Below are 15,733 nucleotides of genomic sequence, written 5' to 3'. Positions count from 1 at the left end.
ACTCTTTGAAGCTGCAGGCAAATGCAGCCGAAGTGGTGAGTCACAGAATAATAGAAATATGGAACAATAAAAGGTCTGTGGTCAAAACACTGGCATATACTTTCCAAAATTAAAACTTGCTGGATAAAAGAATGCTTTTACTATATTTATTGTAACAACACTGTCACACACAAAGCTTGGAAGACTTCCAAATCACTTCAGCTAGGAAAGGTGTATGTAGACACACATGAGCAGATGGCCTACAAGGTATTTTGTGGAGCCAGGGGATCATGACTAGTTTTTAAGATTTTGCAGTAGGATGCATCTTGTATGGAAATTCCTATAATGAGATTTTGCCAGTCAGGGTTCATAGATACCACTGGACTGAGAAACTTTCTTGTTTCAGAGCAGGAGAAAGACTGAGACAAAAGCAGACTAATTGAAGTGGTTGTCTTATTCAGCTTTGTGAAGCTGAGCATATGCAAGTGGATTTATTTTGGAAAGGAGAATCAAATAGAATAACAAAGGAAAGGGGGACAGAGGAAGGTAGTTGAGGGTAAGATGAGCAGGGTGTGGAGTGAAGCAGAAGTGAAAAGAGAAGGGGAAATTTCAGGCAAATAGTCATAACAAAACAGGAGTCCCATCAATGATGTCCAGCAAAGTTTGTTCTGTATTTGATAGCAATATTTGCCTGTTCTAAAGGATATAACATAGGTAATTTAGGGGGTTTGCCTTCAGATTTCATACAGATTTTGTAAGGCTAACCTTACCTGTAGTGCTTTATGTCGATGCTTAAATTGCATAAGTTTAAAGTAACCACAAGATCAATGAAATGCTGATATCTATTTCAACCTTAGCATAACCTGAGCTACCTTTTAGATTTTGCTTTGTAAAAGATGTTATCAGCCTATCAAAGTTTTTAGGAAGAGTTTATGCTCCAAAATACATTTCAACTTGTTTCTCTCATCCTTTTTTGTCTTTGCTTTTCTATTATTCTGTAAAACATAAAATTGATTTTTTAGTTTGGACCCACAAATACACAGTGAGAGGGGAAAAACGAGCAAGGGGGAAAGTACAATGAGAAGTTTTCAACAGTTTGATTAATGAGGACTGTGGCAAAGACTGGTATTTCCTTTTGTGTTGTTATAGAAGTGGGTTTCACTTTTTTCTTAAAATGAGTTGTCTTTGGTAGTAAGTATCAAAGTAGATTAAACAGACAACAAACTGCATCTATTAAACATTCAGCAGACACATGAGCTGATCATGAGGGGCTTGCTTGCTGCTGATCACTTGAGAATTTGTAGCAGGTCAGTCTCCCAGAATCCAAAAGAAAGGCATGTACCAAAAAAATTCCACTTCTGTGTAGGATTTAGTGCAAGGATATCTTGAGAATCTACATCCAGACTCTTACAATTCCAACAAAATGTGTTCATTTGGACTCCAAAGAAGAAAAGCTTGAATGACAGTGCCATCCATCTGCTTAGATGAGCTGTAGTTCCTACCCGGTAACTTCTCAATTTATTGACCATATTCAACCCTATTTGACAGAGGAGAAGAAGTCTCAAAGATTTTGTAGATTTATAGGAACTTAATTAACATGCACAGCTGGGTAGAGGCAAAAAGACCCCAAAGTGGAGCTCCCACACAGGGGAAGGCAAGGAGAATTGAGCTGTGCTGTGTTTTGTTTGGCTCTAGCACACACATATGGCTGGCCATTCAGACTTTCACTCTGGTCCCAGCTGAATCTTGCCTGGAGACACCATGGGGGAGGCAGGCTGCAGAAAGAGATTGTTACAAGGGTTGTAGGCCATGCTTAGAAGATGGAGAATACGAATCCAAAGCACTCAGATCTCATCAGTCAATATAGAAGGGTAGTAAAGTGGACTCATGCTCTTCAAGGGTAGCCGTGCTGTCTGCAAAATAAATTGCTTCTTTACTCATTAAAGAAGCAGTGAAGACCTCACAATAGTCTGAGAGGGGATATAGCAGCATACTTTAACCAAAAAACCCCAGTTGTTAAGCTAATTTAAATCAATTAGTCTTTTCTGTTTTAAGGGTGTGTGGCAGCAAAAGATATTGATCTTATATTCTCTTCTGCAGCAAGACCTTTCTCTTCCATGGTGTGGAATCAGGATGAAATTTGCCCTAACAAACTGCACCACAGGGCAGGCTCATAATCCAAAAATACCTGTTTCTTTTAAACCTAGAGGTTTTATCTGCTCAAAACTGTAATGTGAACATAACCAGTTCTCATACTTTACCTTAGGAATTAAATTAGCAGCTCATTTTGTTTGCTATTGTGTCTTCAGATCAATTTCAGTCAATAATCTCTTGGGTTTTCTTTTGCGTGAGAGATCCAGGATTCCTTGGGGATGTTGTTGTGGGTTACCATTTGTCCTGCTGATGCTGCCTGAATGTAGTTTCTTGATGCTCAGCCCACCCATTCTCTAAAAATTAGTTTTACTCTATGGTTGTAAATGCAGCACTCCCTCAGACATCTTTGAGATACAGGAAGACACACCTTAATGATATTTCTGCCTAAGACCCTTACATGCAGTGGAGAGATGCCAAAGAAGTAACATATTTGGCTTGCTCCTGAGTAGTTAACCATGAGAGGAGGTATTTTTTATTTTTAGTTCCCTTTCAAACCTGTGGCTGGGCAGGTTCCAGCTTTTGTGGAACAAGTAATTGAGAAAGGCAGTTCTATTACCACTGATCTTAAACACATCTTGAGATATCTCTAAAAAGAGTAAAAGAGAGCTAAAGAAACATACATTATAATGATTGTATGGTATAGCACAAAAAGGAATCCCAAATACAGATCTGATTTGGATTTTTTTGTGTGTCACTGGTTTTCTTCATACAGGAATCAGAGCAATAGATTTCAGTAAACTCTGTCACTGGGTAATTCCATGGTTTCATAGTTTGTCCATCTCCTGAGGTGCTAAGTTCCAAGAGACACATTCCTGTACAGGGAAAATTTCAGTTCCAAGTTTATTTTTAATCCCATCCACATATGTCTACAGATGTCAAGTCTCACAGAGCATGCCCTATCTAGATGATCTGCCTCCTTTAGTTGAGTTCAAAGGCTTGTAGAGTATGAATTCTTCAGGATGAAGCTTCTCAGTAATTTTCACATGTTGGGGAGATGAAGAGGAAAATGACATCTTTAGGCACAGAAATTAGCTGGGCTCATAAAGTCACTTTATAAAGTAATATTGTTGGAACATTGCCAGCAGCCAGTGCAGAAGGCAGCATCTCAGGTAGAGCTGTGTTAAATCCTCAGGCTTTGACAAACCCCAGCAGCTGCACAGGCTCTTTGCTGTGCAAAACACAGGCTCCAGCATGTGCAGAAATGTAGTAACAGGAATGGGTTTCATGCATATGCAGTTGAAATTTGTGCTGGTTTGCTACTAATAGAGAAATCTCAGTTGCTAATCTTAAACACAGCCAAAAGGAAAGCCAAACCTCACTAATAATGTGTCTTTTAAACTTTACAAAGAAAGATGGCAACTCAGTGTGTGCCATCTCTTTACAAATTTGAGAAATTTTCATAAAATATCATGAGTGGGAAGGAGGCACAGAGTTAAATACTTAAACAATCTTTCAGAGTCCTAATGCTCTAGGTAAGTGTAGACTCAAGGCAGTATATTTAGGGTAGGTATGGACTCAAGGCAGTATATTTAAGGTAGGTGTAGATAAACTCAAGGCAGACCATCATATTCAAATAACAGGCAATAACAGGGATTATTCTTTCTCTGTTTTTCACAGCCAGATTCCAGCAGGGAGCTGGTTGGACATTAACAGGGATTAAGGCTCACTGCAGGTTTTTAACAAGTAGAAAGGAACTATCTGAAAGCCTTCACCAGTGCATAATTCTCAGAGATAGTGAATTCGGCCCACACTTTGTAAGAACAATCACCTGAGTTTTTCCATTCTATTTCTATGTTATTAGTGGCAAAAATGTTCCTGAACTGTTGCTTTTGCATGTGCTTCCAGTGCAACATTCTACTCAGATTAAAATGGGATAACTCCTTTAATGCACTAACACGCTGCCTCCACCACATGCTCATTTGTCACAAAATACAGTCATTAGATTAATATTTACTTAATGTGGGGTTTTTTAAACTCTACATTAAAGGACTAATAAAGCTTGTTTAGACTGGTTAGCAAAACCAAGATTACCCCACGCAAATATTCTACAAAAAATGAGAAAGGAGCCACTGATGTCATCGTTTGGGCTGTGTTTCGTGGTGGAGGAGCAGACTTGATGCAAACTCTTTGAGTAAGTTACTGCAATGAGCACATGAAGCAGCAGACTGAACTAATAGAGAGAATGGCCAGCTCATGAGCTGTTTCTCAGAGAGCTTCTCTAGAGATACAGAAATGTGTGATCCCCATGAATAAAACGTGGTTCCAAAAGCTTTCCAGGCTAATGGTTACCAGAGCACTAGCTGTCCTGCAGAAATGCTTAAGAAAGGTATGTACTCTCATTAGAACACACAACTTCGTGCAGGCTTTCAAATGAAAACATTCTGTAAAATATATTATAAACAATGTCTGCAGTTATATCTGTGGCTTTCAAATTTATGTGTGGGATTCCACAATAAAGAGTTTGTCAGATCTGGGCAGCACTCCTCTAGGCTTTACCAGCTGGAGTGCAGAGTATGTCTCTGACTTTCCCCTAAACTTTGTGGATCAGCATCAGTTCTGGTTTTTCTCATGTAATAATTTCCCTGTGATAAAATCTATTAATTTGGTCTTCAGTGTTGAGGGGCACAAGCAAGCTACCAGTGTGGCCTGCAGTGAACATCAGTGGACATAAAATAATGTACTTTTAGGAACCTACAGGTGAGAGAGTGCTTTGAAGCAGTACTTCCATGAATGAGGAACTGAGTGATTCCTTAAAAATTCACTATGGCTACAGTTTTGGCAAGTAAAATAGTGTACACGTGCAGTTTGCAATGAAAGTTTTCAGGTGTTGGTTATGTTAGTTTAACTGTGGTAATTTCCTTCTTTACCCATTTAGTGATTATAGAATACAGGCAGAAGTGAACTATATGGTACCCAGGGAAAAAAAAAAAACTAATGAAAATACAGTGAAATCGTGGCAGGGCCATGAAACAACCAAAGAGGGCATGTTTAAAGAAGTTCTGATGCTGATCATTCACATTCATGATTAAACCAGATTTATCTCATGTTTTCTCCTGGTGCTTTTTTCTTTTAATATAACTGCGTGCTGCAGCAAGGGATAGGGAAGAAGAAAAACTTAAATAATGACAGGACCTTAAAAAGGCATTAACAGTAACTGTATCAAAGAGGCAAAAGGAAAATTGCAGAAATTCTGGAGTGCAAAAAGGGGAGGGGTGGGCGAGATCTGATTATCTTTAGAGTAAAGTCTAGTATATAACATGGGGAAGTTGAGGTTTTTTAGATGCAGTAGCCTTGCAAATGTTGTGCTTTAGACCTGCAGTTAATGGACTCTGGTCTGCAGAGCCAAGGCCTCCACAGTCACTCCTGGCTTTCAGCTAGGAGCTGGAGAGGGTGTGCTGGCTCTTGAGTAATTTTGAGAATTTACACCAGCGTGAAGGGTTTGGGACTGGTCTTTGCATGGTGACTATTGGAAGAAAAGAAGAGCATTGTTAAGGGCTGAGGGGGCTTTGGGGAAGGTATAATTGGAGGGCCAGGAGTAATTTTATGAAATCTGTCCAAAAAAAGTGAAATGAAGGTACCTTCTGGAAAAAAATCATGAAACCTATTGGGTTGTGGTGTTTTACCCAGTTTTCTTCATTCCAGCATTTTTTCTGCACATGCCTGAAGAACATACCTGTCAGGCACATGGTATTTTTTATAAGCAAAATTTGAACCTGACATCCAGTTCCTATCACTGTTAGCTCTGCTTGCAGCTCTGGAGGTTTTAGACAAAAGCACTCCTGACACAACTGATTTGTCTGCACTGCTCATTTATTTTCTCCCAGGACCCTGTGGTTAAACCACTTTGTTGTTCATACTTTTTACAGTGATGTAGAAATGCTTGCCCTAGGATCTGAGCCATAACCTCATGAGGTGGGAGAGGATTGTATAATAGCACCATGACAAACCAGCTCAGGACTGCAGGATGTTGGAGTGGTTCCCCACAGAAAAGTAAACGGTTTGTTTTTAAATCATTACAACAGCCATTTGGTCTAGAAATTTCCATCCTTTTGGACATTTTTTTTTTCCTGTGGAGGAGCAATAGGAGAGAAACTCAGTTCATGCATTTACAGGTTTTTTAAAAATTTTAAAGTAGAAGTTTGTCATTAGTAGTCCAGTCTTAAGCAGAGGCTTTTTATTTCTATGTTTTATGTAAAAATAATTGTAAAAATATTATAATATTATATATTTTATTTGCAACACTGCTTGGGCTTTAAATTTTGGAAAATAAGCTACTTTTCTTCCATCTTTTGATTTTTGCCTAATTCCAATCCAATATATATGCATAAATCAGTTCCTTTAATGGAATCACAATACTAATTTGGGCATTTTCTTGCCAAGACTTGCCACAAACACTCACACTTAAATGAACAGCAGCTGCAGTGGGAGGTCAGGTTGAATTAAAGGGGGAACATAGAAAATGTCCTTCTAGGTGAACTGATCCCTTGTCACCATCAGGATATTGCAGAGATTGTTCTGGGTTTAAGTGTTCAAATGGCTCTAATGGAGCTAAGCAACTAAACCAGATTTGGCAAGTAGGAGGAATTTTGGAACTTATCTCCCTCTTCTTCTGAAAAGTTGAGCTTTGAAACTCTGAAATGATCCGAGGTGATGAAAATTCCAAATAGTAAGAATTGCAGCATATTTTAGGTTGGAGTAGACTTGTCTGGCCATCTGCTGAGAGCATCCCTAATTAGCTTGCTCAAGGCCTTGTCCAGCTGCATTTTCAGTATCTTCAAGGATGGAGATGCCACTGTCTCATGGCAGCCTGTTGTGGCATTTGATGCACCTCATTATGACAAGAATTTTCCTGATCTCTAATCAGAATTTTCTGTGTTCCACTTTACATCTGTCCTTTCCTGACCTATCCCCTCCAATCGTTTCATGTCCTCCATTTCCTCCTATCAAGTAATGTAAAAAAGCCTCCTCTTTTTCAGGCTAAACCAGCCCAATTCCATCAGCCACTTTCTCAATACCTGCTGCCAAGTATTAATAGTAGGTTCTACTTAAATTTAAGTGACAGAAGCACACAGCCTCTTCAGTTTGACTTCAGAATTTTCTCTGAGGGACTCTGTGCTTTTTGCTGACCAGACCCAGCCCAGAGGGAGGTGTGTGGCTTCCCTGAGGCCTGGGTAAGGGACATCACCAGGAAAAGTCCCAGCCTGGTGCAGCCCACTCACTGTTACCCTCTTACAGTTTTCTGTGTGGGCAGCAACAAGGTCCCAGCAAAAAGGAAAAGGACAATAAGGAAGGGCCTCAGAACCTTGGGAAAATTAGCCAAGGGATCTGGAACACACATTTAGTTCTCTTCTGTGCTGCCATTGCAGGGAATGATGGAGCAAGAAACAGGAAAGTCATGCAGATGCACACCTGGCTTTGAGACTGCTGTAAACAGCAGCATTTTGTGGTTTTTGATTCTGGGTGAATTTATACAACTCTGAGCTTGCTGGCAGCAAATGGGGTCCACCTGTATCAGAAGGGAAAAGGGATCTTAGCTCAGAACTCAGCAGGGCTCATTGAGAGGGCTTTAAAATAGATTTGAAGTGGGATGGAGGCATAGCCAGGCTCGACAGAGATAAGGTGTGGGGCCAATCTGATGGAAAGCAGCTCTGAAGAGAAAGTCCTGGGGGTCCTGGTGGACAACAAGCTGTCCATGAGCCAGCAGTGTGTCCTGGAAGCCAGGAAGGCCAGTGGTATCCTGGGGTACATTAGGAAGAGCACTGCCAGCAGCATGGGGGTGATCCTGCTCCTCTATGGGGCCACACCTGGAGTGCTGTGTCCTGTTCTGGGCTCCTCAGGACAAGAGGGACACAGAGCTCCTGGAGTGGGTCCAGTGGAGAGTGGCAAAGATAATGAAAGGACTGGAGCATCTCCCTTGCAAGGAAAGGCTGAGGGAGCTGGGCCTGTTCAGCCTCAAGAGATAAATGAGAGGGGACCTGAACAATGTCTGTCAGTGCCTGCAGGGAGGGGTCAGGGCATGGACCAAGCCCTTCTGGTGGTGCTGGGCAATAGAACAAGAGGCCATGGGCAGAAACTGATGCACAGAAGCTCCACCTGAACATGAGGAAGAACTTCACTGTGCAGGGATTGTGCACTGGAACAGATTGTCCAGAGAGGGTGTGGAGTCTCCTTCACTGGGAATATTCCAGAACCCTTTGGAGTCAATCCTGTGCCATGTGCTCTGCTTGAGCAGGGAGGTGAGAGCAGATGACCCAATGCATCCCTTCCAGCCCAGTCTGTGATTCTCTGCAATGTTTATCTTCTCTACCTGTACCAGCCAACATTGTTTGGTTTGTTTTGGTTTTTTTTTCCCATCATATAAAACATGCTGCCTCTCTCTGAGAAGAGCTACGTTTTCTCTCAGGACAGTTCATGTGCTGTACTAGCATTCTGCTAAACATCTGGGTTTCAATAGCTTTTCTTCACACACACACTCTGAAAGTCATGTAAGAATTTATTATTTATTATCAAAACAGTAAATTTCCCAGGAAATGTGAAATTGTTTAGAATCAATTGTTTTTGTTGCAAAGAAGAAACTGTTGAAGAGACAACCTTAAATATAATAAAATAATAAATATTAAGAAAGTGCCTTTACAATAAACTGGTTGTTTAAGGATTAATGTAGCATGTTTCAAGTAGTGATTTATGAATGATGAGTCAGACTTGGAATTCAAAATTTGCTTGACAAAGCAGAGCAAACAATATGAAAATTTTACATGATGAAATTGCTTATTGCTTAAGCTCAATTTACTATTAGCTTTTGTTAAATTATTCCAAAATAAAATCAAATCCAGATTCAAACCCTGGACCTTCTCTCTCATGATCTGAATAGAGGCAAGTAGAATCTGCATTCTCCAGCTTTGAGATGCTCATTAAACTTAGAGTTTTCAGTGAGAAACCATGGAGTTATGAAGGGATTGAATCCACAGCTGGCATTTCTATCAGCTTTGAGCTTTCATTTAAGACATTTCATTTTAGTGCATGTCTGATGATTTAATATGTCTAGCTGTAGATAATTTGCTCTGTATCATATCCAGTGTAGGTCAGGGTAGCCTTTTGATTTCCTTAGAATACAAAATTTCCCAAAGCTCAAAGTGGGGCTCTTTGTGCCTTCTGAGCTGGGAGCAGAAATGCCATCAGTCAGTTCTGGGGCTGCTCCATGAGTGTGTTCCCAACGACCCTGGCACCCAGATAATGCCAAGGGAGGCAGCACTTGGTTGTGCAGGACCCTCACCCAGCCCTTTTGGCTGCCCACAGGGTATCACTGCTGCCTGGATGGCCTTTGGGAGCCCTGCTGGGGAGCTGGGACACTCTGCCAGGTGCATTTCTTTCCTTATCTGTTGGTGTTTGTAGGTCTTTGGGGGCCTCATTTCAGGGTAGTCTGTTAAAAGGGCTTTGTCTAACTAATGTTCTCCTTTGCAGACACAGCCAGGTAATGTATTTCAATGTTCTTTGCAATTGCTCACCTAGAACGGTATTGTTAAGTTCCATTTATTCCTACACAATTTATTTTCTACTGTGTGTTTTTCAAAATCCTGTCTCTTCTGGAACTGGAAATTTCCTGAGAAGTTGAAGAAAAACAAAAAAACTTGTTTCATACTTTGCTAATTCTTTACTTGACTGTGTTGAGGTTTTAATTTTATAAGCCTTCATTATGACATTTTTTCTTCCCCAATATCTATTTATTAACTTTTTCATTTCCTCACAGGATGGCTTTGGTATAATTAACATTTTTCTGACCAGTCTCAGAACTTTTCTGTTCTTTGATATATCAGTTGAAAACTGATTTGCATATTGAAACTGGATGGACTTCTTAAGTAATAACCTATTTTCAGCTTGTACACTTTTTGGTTTTTTAAAACTGACTGCTTTCTGAGGGCTTCATTGAGGGTTTTTAATTGACTTAGGGACACTTAAATCATGTTTTCATTGAATTATTCTCCAAGTTGGTGTCTGAACCGTAATCCCAAGAATCTCTAAAGAAATTAATTTCTTGTACAGCACAAGGTTTAGTAGGTACAAGTCAGATGATCCACCCAATTGCACAACTAATTTATCCTTAAAGGGAACAGGTTGGAATGTCTCCATCCACAGTTTTTACCAATTCTCTCTGCTAATTGACCAACTGATGTCTAGGCATGTGTCTTGTTTTTTCCCATGTATGGGTTTTGGATATGCACTTGTATAAATTCCCTGTTCCCTTTAGTCCTCATGATAACATTAGAAGGTAGACTGAGATTCTTTTTTCTTGCTTTTTTGAACAGACTCAGAACCGTATGAAGCTGATGGCTGACAACTATGAGGATGACCACCTCAAATCCTCATCCCATTCCAACCAAACCAACCACAAGCCCTCCCCTGACCAGGTGATGTCTCTCTCTTTTTTGGTTTTAAAGTAATTTTTACTGTGAGGGCTGATGATTTTGTGTCATAAGTAGTTTTTCCTGACATGCTTGCAGTACTTTGGAACAAAAGTAGCATTCCAGAATGCAGTTATAAACCAGAACTGGGTGTTGCTCTTGTGTTGGCCCTGTGCAAACTCCTGAATGAACAATTCCTGGTACCAAGCTGTTGTTAGGTGGGTGGAGAGGAGGAGGTACAGTGAAAAGGAACAAAAACTGTACTCTCCAAAAATGTGAGACTCGAGTCCTGTATGACATATTCAGATTTTAGTAGCTCAGGTTTACTGCTTGAGTGTGTGGAGTGTCCAGGACTGTTTCTTGTCTTCAGTAGCAGGAAATCATGCTCCAGGATCAGCTTTCTGATCTATGGACTGCATACAAGCAGTTCCCTCCATTTCCCACGAGGAAATCCCAGCCCTGGTGCCAAATGAGCACAGACTGCTCCCTCACAAACTCAATGGGCCATGAACTGAAGGAAAATCAATTTACCATCTCCAAAGCAGTGAGGAGCCTCCTGTGGCATTTACAAAGCACAGCCATGTGCTTGATAACTATTAGAGAGATTAACCATCCCTTGGGTAGCACAGAAAATGCCAACATAATTGCACATCCCATGTTGTAATCTCATCCACTGCAGTTTAATTAAAATATTAGCCATCATTAATCACTGCCTCAACGGAGGGAAGGAATGCTTCTCTTTGCCCTCTGACTCATGTAGAAATTGGTGAGATATGAAGGGAAGCATATCTCTCCGGACCTTTAAGTGCCAGCTTTGTGATACACTGAAATAATGAGTAAGATACAAGAGGAAAATGGCAAAAGCCAATTACTTATTCACCCTGCAAAAATAGATCTTGAAAAATCTTCTTTCGTGTCTGCATCAGAAAACAAGAAGGGGTATATACAATCAAACAAACAGAAAAACTATGATTTCCAAGGGAGCTTCCCTTTGCATCTTAATTTAATACCTTCCTCCACTGCATGTTGACTGGTTTGAATTTTCTGCAGTGTTTTTGGAAGATGTTGATGTTTCACTTTCCTTTTTCAGGAGAGTGAAATTGTTAATACTAAAAATTAAATGGATTTCCTAATCTTAATTTGGTGCAAATGTTAGGATATCTGTTTTTTCTACCCTGAAGTCTACAGAGAGCTGAAACCATTTCCAGCATGAAACTTTAATACGTGCTTGTACATAAAGGCAGCGTAGCATTCACAGATGAAATGAAATTTAGACACTTAGAGAAATTCTTGCAAAGACCCCACAGGGAAGGGCAATAGGGAAGAGAGGAGGTGGGAGGAGGCTCTGATTGCACTTCCCCTTTGCAAAGGGGCATTTTAAAGGCTGACAAAGCCTACAGGGGAGCAGAGAAAGCTGTACCTGACGGAGGCTCAGAATACTGCATAAGGAATTGAAACGCTTTGTACTACTGTTTGTACTTTATGTGCTTTAAATACTAACCAACTCTTTATTTCATTCCCATGCTGCTCTGGGGCTTTCCTGTGCACCTCTAGGATGAGGAGGAGGGTATTTGGGCATAACCAGTCAGATGCTCTTAGCTCAGCCATTTTGTTCAGAACGGTGAGAACCAACCTGTCCTGCCAATAGAAAAGTTTCCGACAGTCACTCCCACCCCTCGCTGCTGTGCTTTGTCAAACCTGGCTGTGCTCCCTCCCCTTGCTTCCATGTCCCTGCATGAGGGTGTTTCTCGTGTGTTCATGTGCAGTTTGTGATTTTCTTCTTCCAATCATCCTCTCCTTGTTTCACCATGTTGTGGGGAGAACTTCCCAGGGCATGTAATTGAGTTTCCGTGCAAGTACAAGAGAGCAGGAAATGTCTTTCATGTCATTTATCATTGACTTCACGGAGGAAATGTTTTCAGTGGGATTCTTTTTCAAAGCAGTTTGTGCCCTAGCCAAACCTATGTGTGCTCTTTCAATTCTGGTTTGTAAAGAATGTGCTCCAGGATAATGTTCCTCCTGAAGATAATGTTCCTTCTGAAGGTTTTGAGCATGTTGAGATCTGCTGCAGAGATTGCTGCCGTGCACGCTGACCTAACTAGTCACAGATATTTATCAACTCACACAGTACAGGATTCTCTAGATGGACTAGGAGTATGAATTGTCTATAAATGTGAAGGCAAAGAGGAATATCCCCTTAACCTTCCTCTCTCCCTTCCACCTCCCTCATTCTTTTAAAACAGTGTGAGAGAAATTAGGAGCTGTTTTTCATTAAAGTAGGTTTTGTTTCTCTGTGTCCACGTCCACAATTTTTTCTTTTGTGCTGTCAAATTGTCCCCACAACAATGCCCATTTCCAAAAGGGAAGACAGTGCAGAGGACAGATCCTGCTCCTCAAGCCTGTTCTTCAGCAAAAAAACCTCTTACTGGCCAGGAATCAAGTACTGATTATTAACACTACAGTACACAGGATTAATTTATGCCTTGGAGTATCAGTTTTAGAGCAGAATGTATTTCTCTGAAGTACTTGAAGTACTTTAGAGGCCTGATGACAGTATTTTAAAAACTTACATGAAACTTTTTCCTTCTTCACTTATCCTTTTAAGAAAAAATATTTCACGTTAGTTTCTGTGCACTTTTTTCTAAGAATTTGATTTTTTCATATCAGTTATTTGAAAGAAAACTGAAAATTTCTGTGGAAATCTTGGACCCTTGCATTTCTGAAAATTATTGCTTTGTATTAGATTTGTAAAACATTCATGAGAGAGTAAGGCACTCTCATCTCTTGCACTTGCTCAATTAACTACAGATTTATAGTCTGTCTGCATAGATCAAATCCCTTTTTTCAAGCCAACCATCTGAAAAATTTAATCCAACTGTGGCAGTGTCAAACTTGAATTTCATGCCTTGGGGTTTGAGCTGAGAAAATCTCTTTAGTGGACAAATTGATAAAGTGCTTCATTAATTTGCACTCGCTGTTGATTTCACATTCTTTTTGAATCACCGCTCCTGCAATGGTTGTGCGCTCGTGTGTGTTGTTAAAAGTGTTAGAGATAATGCTTGCAAAGATCAGCTGAAGCACAGAAATTAAACCAGGGGGAGAGCAGGTAAGTAAATGATGAAAAGGAAGAGGACACTCACTATGAAGGTAGGAATAATTCTGATTTTCCTTCTGGAGCAAGCAAGGAGTTTGTGTAGGAAACACTGAGAAAGATTTCTCTTTCCTCTCCCATTGCTTGTGCATTGAAGAATGCAACTGTGCTAAGAGTATGGTTTTTCATAGTTTTCTGAATTAACGGGTGGTTGACATTAAAAACAGCTTATGTCTCCAGTTTGAGGCACTTTCCTCAAGAAAGCTGTTACAGAGTATCCCAGTCAAAATAATGAGTCAGCCAGCAGCTTTGCCTTCCCCTCATCTCAGCAGAGAAACTTGTCAGCCTCGACATTGTCGTGCATACATCAGCAGGGAAGGTATAAAGGTGATGGATGCTTCCCAAGCCAGTTATTCCCAACAGAATACATGTTTTTACTGTGATATTCCATGTTCATTTAAAAAAAAAAAGTCCTTATTCTCTTTGTAAAAGCTAAGATGATGTAAGTTACAGAGTCCCTAACCTCCATGTGTTGAATTAAATTTATGTATTACAATGATAAAGTGTAATTAATAGCATAGGACTTGGCAATAATTTCGTTTTTTAAAGTTCTTTCAGGTCTGTGGATGCAATCACCTCTGGTCAATACTGAAGATTAAATGGAGACAAAAAACTATGTACAATAGTTAACTACATTCTTTTATTGTTATGGTTTAGGTCTTAAGGCTTTTCCCCTGCAGCATTCTGGAATTGACTGAAATTAATATTTAATTATGCCAAGTCTGTACATGACAGCACTATCAGATAGAGCTCCCCTGAAATGGATCACTGTTCATAAACATCTGCACCCTCCCTGTAATTTCTGAGGATGGTAGTTTACATTTCAGTTTATAGTTCAATGTAAATACCATCTTTCATCCTGAAATAGTTTTTCCTAGCGTTTTTCACTCCGCTCGTTTCTTTGCTGTGTGAATTTCTTATGACTCCTTTTATTCCCCAGATGGAGCTCTATCCTCCTCTACATCCAAGTCAATTCCAGTGTAATTTCACACAAGGTCTTTGGTCTTTCTCAAATGCCAAACTGCTCTGGCCAATGGCTTCGTTATTAGTTATCACTCACTTTTATCAAGAATAATATGAATTTACACCTTAGGAGATCTAATACATGCAAAAGGATAGGTGTGTATGTGGGTGTATCTCCTTGTAAATCTGTGCCAGGTGTGTGCCACGTGAGGGAAGGAAAGCAAAGCTTCCATACAGGGAATTCCCAAGCTGCTCAATTCATCTAGTTGTCTTGTGAAGCACAGCTGTGCTTCCTAAAATGGGAGAAAATGTGGGTGTGGTTCAGAAATCTGCTTCATCTACTCATTGATTCATTAATTGAAAATTATTATTATTATTAGAGCAACAGTGGAATGGTCAAAGAGCTAGCATGGAACTGGAGTGCATAAAAGTGAGGATATTTCAAGACAATGAAAATATTGGCAATTCCTATTACCCTAAAAACACTGTAAGACAAAAAGGCTCTTGGTGACATTTTTCTTCAGTACTTGAGTTTGACAGATTTTAACTCAGAAGCACTGAGTATTATGACTTGAGTACTGAAGGAACTCACAAAATTTATCACTTCAGATTTAGAGGTGATGTCTGTGGTGGAAAGAGGGGGTAAGTCATTACAGGAAAATACTTGGCTCATCTCAAGGCCTAATGTAATCTTTGCCAGAGCAGACAAACCCTACAGGAAGTTTTCATTGGGATCACTACAACACTAAAAGTGTCTATACTTTGGGAAGTTTGAGGGGAACGTTGAAATTTTTTTCTACATTATTTGATGCTGATTTCTTTTAGTGAAGTAAATAGTTTTTCATGGTGAGTCCCATATTTAAATTACACAGGGCATTAGTTCACTACATAAATGTGATCTTCTCTCCACAATCCACATTTTGTACAGAACTGCTTGTCCTGCTGTCACACTTTTGAGGTTCTCAGTATTGTCACTCACTACACTGTGACCTCATAAGCCTTTTGACTAGATTTATTTTCAATCTGGTCTCTTTAATTGTTAGATCATGCAAAATGGTCAAAACCACCAGGCCTTCATGCCTGACTC

General features: G+C 40.0%; 1 protein-coding gene across 13 annotated transcripts in view; it reads left to right on the top strand.

The window, feature by feature from the left end:
* Positions 1 to 15,733, top strand: part of ERC1 (ELKS/RAB6-interacting/CAST family member 1) — a 277,355-nt gene that overhangs the window by 233,855 nt on the left and 27,767 nt on the right. For 9 of the 13 annotated variants that reach the window (XM_077178195.1, XM_077178201.1, XM_077178199.1 and 6 more), the window contains one exon: positions 10,437 to 10,538. In XM_077178195.1, coding sequence (XP_077034310.1) covers positions 10,437 to 10,538 — 102 coding nt within the window. Of the gene's footprint in view, positions 1 to 10,436; positions 10,539 to 12,086; positions 12,154 to 15,733 lie in introns of all 13 variants that reach the window. The other 4 variants (XM_077178203.1, XM_077178204.1, XM_077178202.1 and 1 more) reach the window with 1 other exon arrangement.

This window comes from Agelaius phoeniceus, chromosome 5 (genome assembly GCF_051311805.1).
Source record: "Agelaius phoeniceus isolate bAgePho1 chromosome 5, bAgePho1.hap1, whole genome shotgun sequence".
Classification (NCBI taxonomy): domain Eukaryota; kingdom Metazoa; phylum Chordata; class Aves; order Passeriformes; family Icteridae; genus Agelaius; species Agelaius phoeniceus.
Note: the sequence above shows the minus strand (reverse complement) of the source record. Positions and strands in the feature narration are given on the sequence as shown.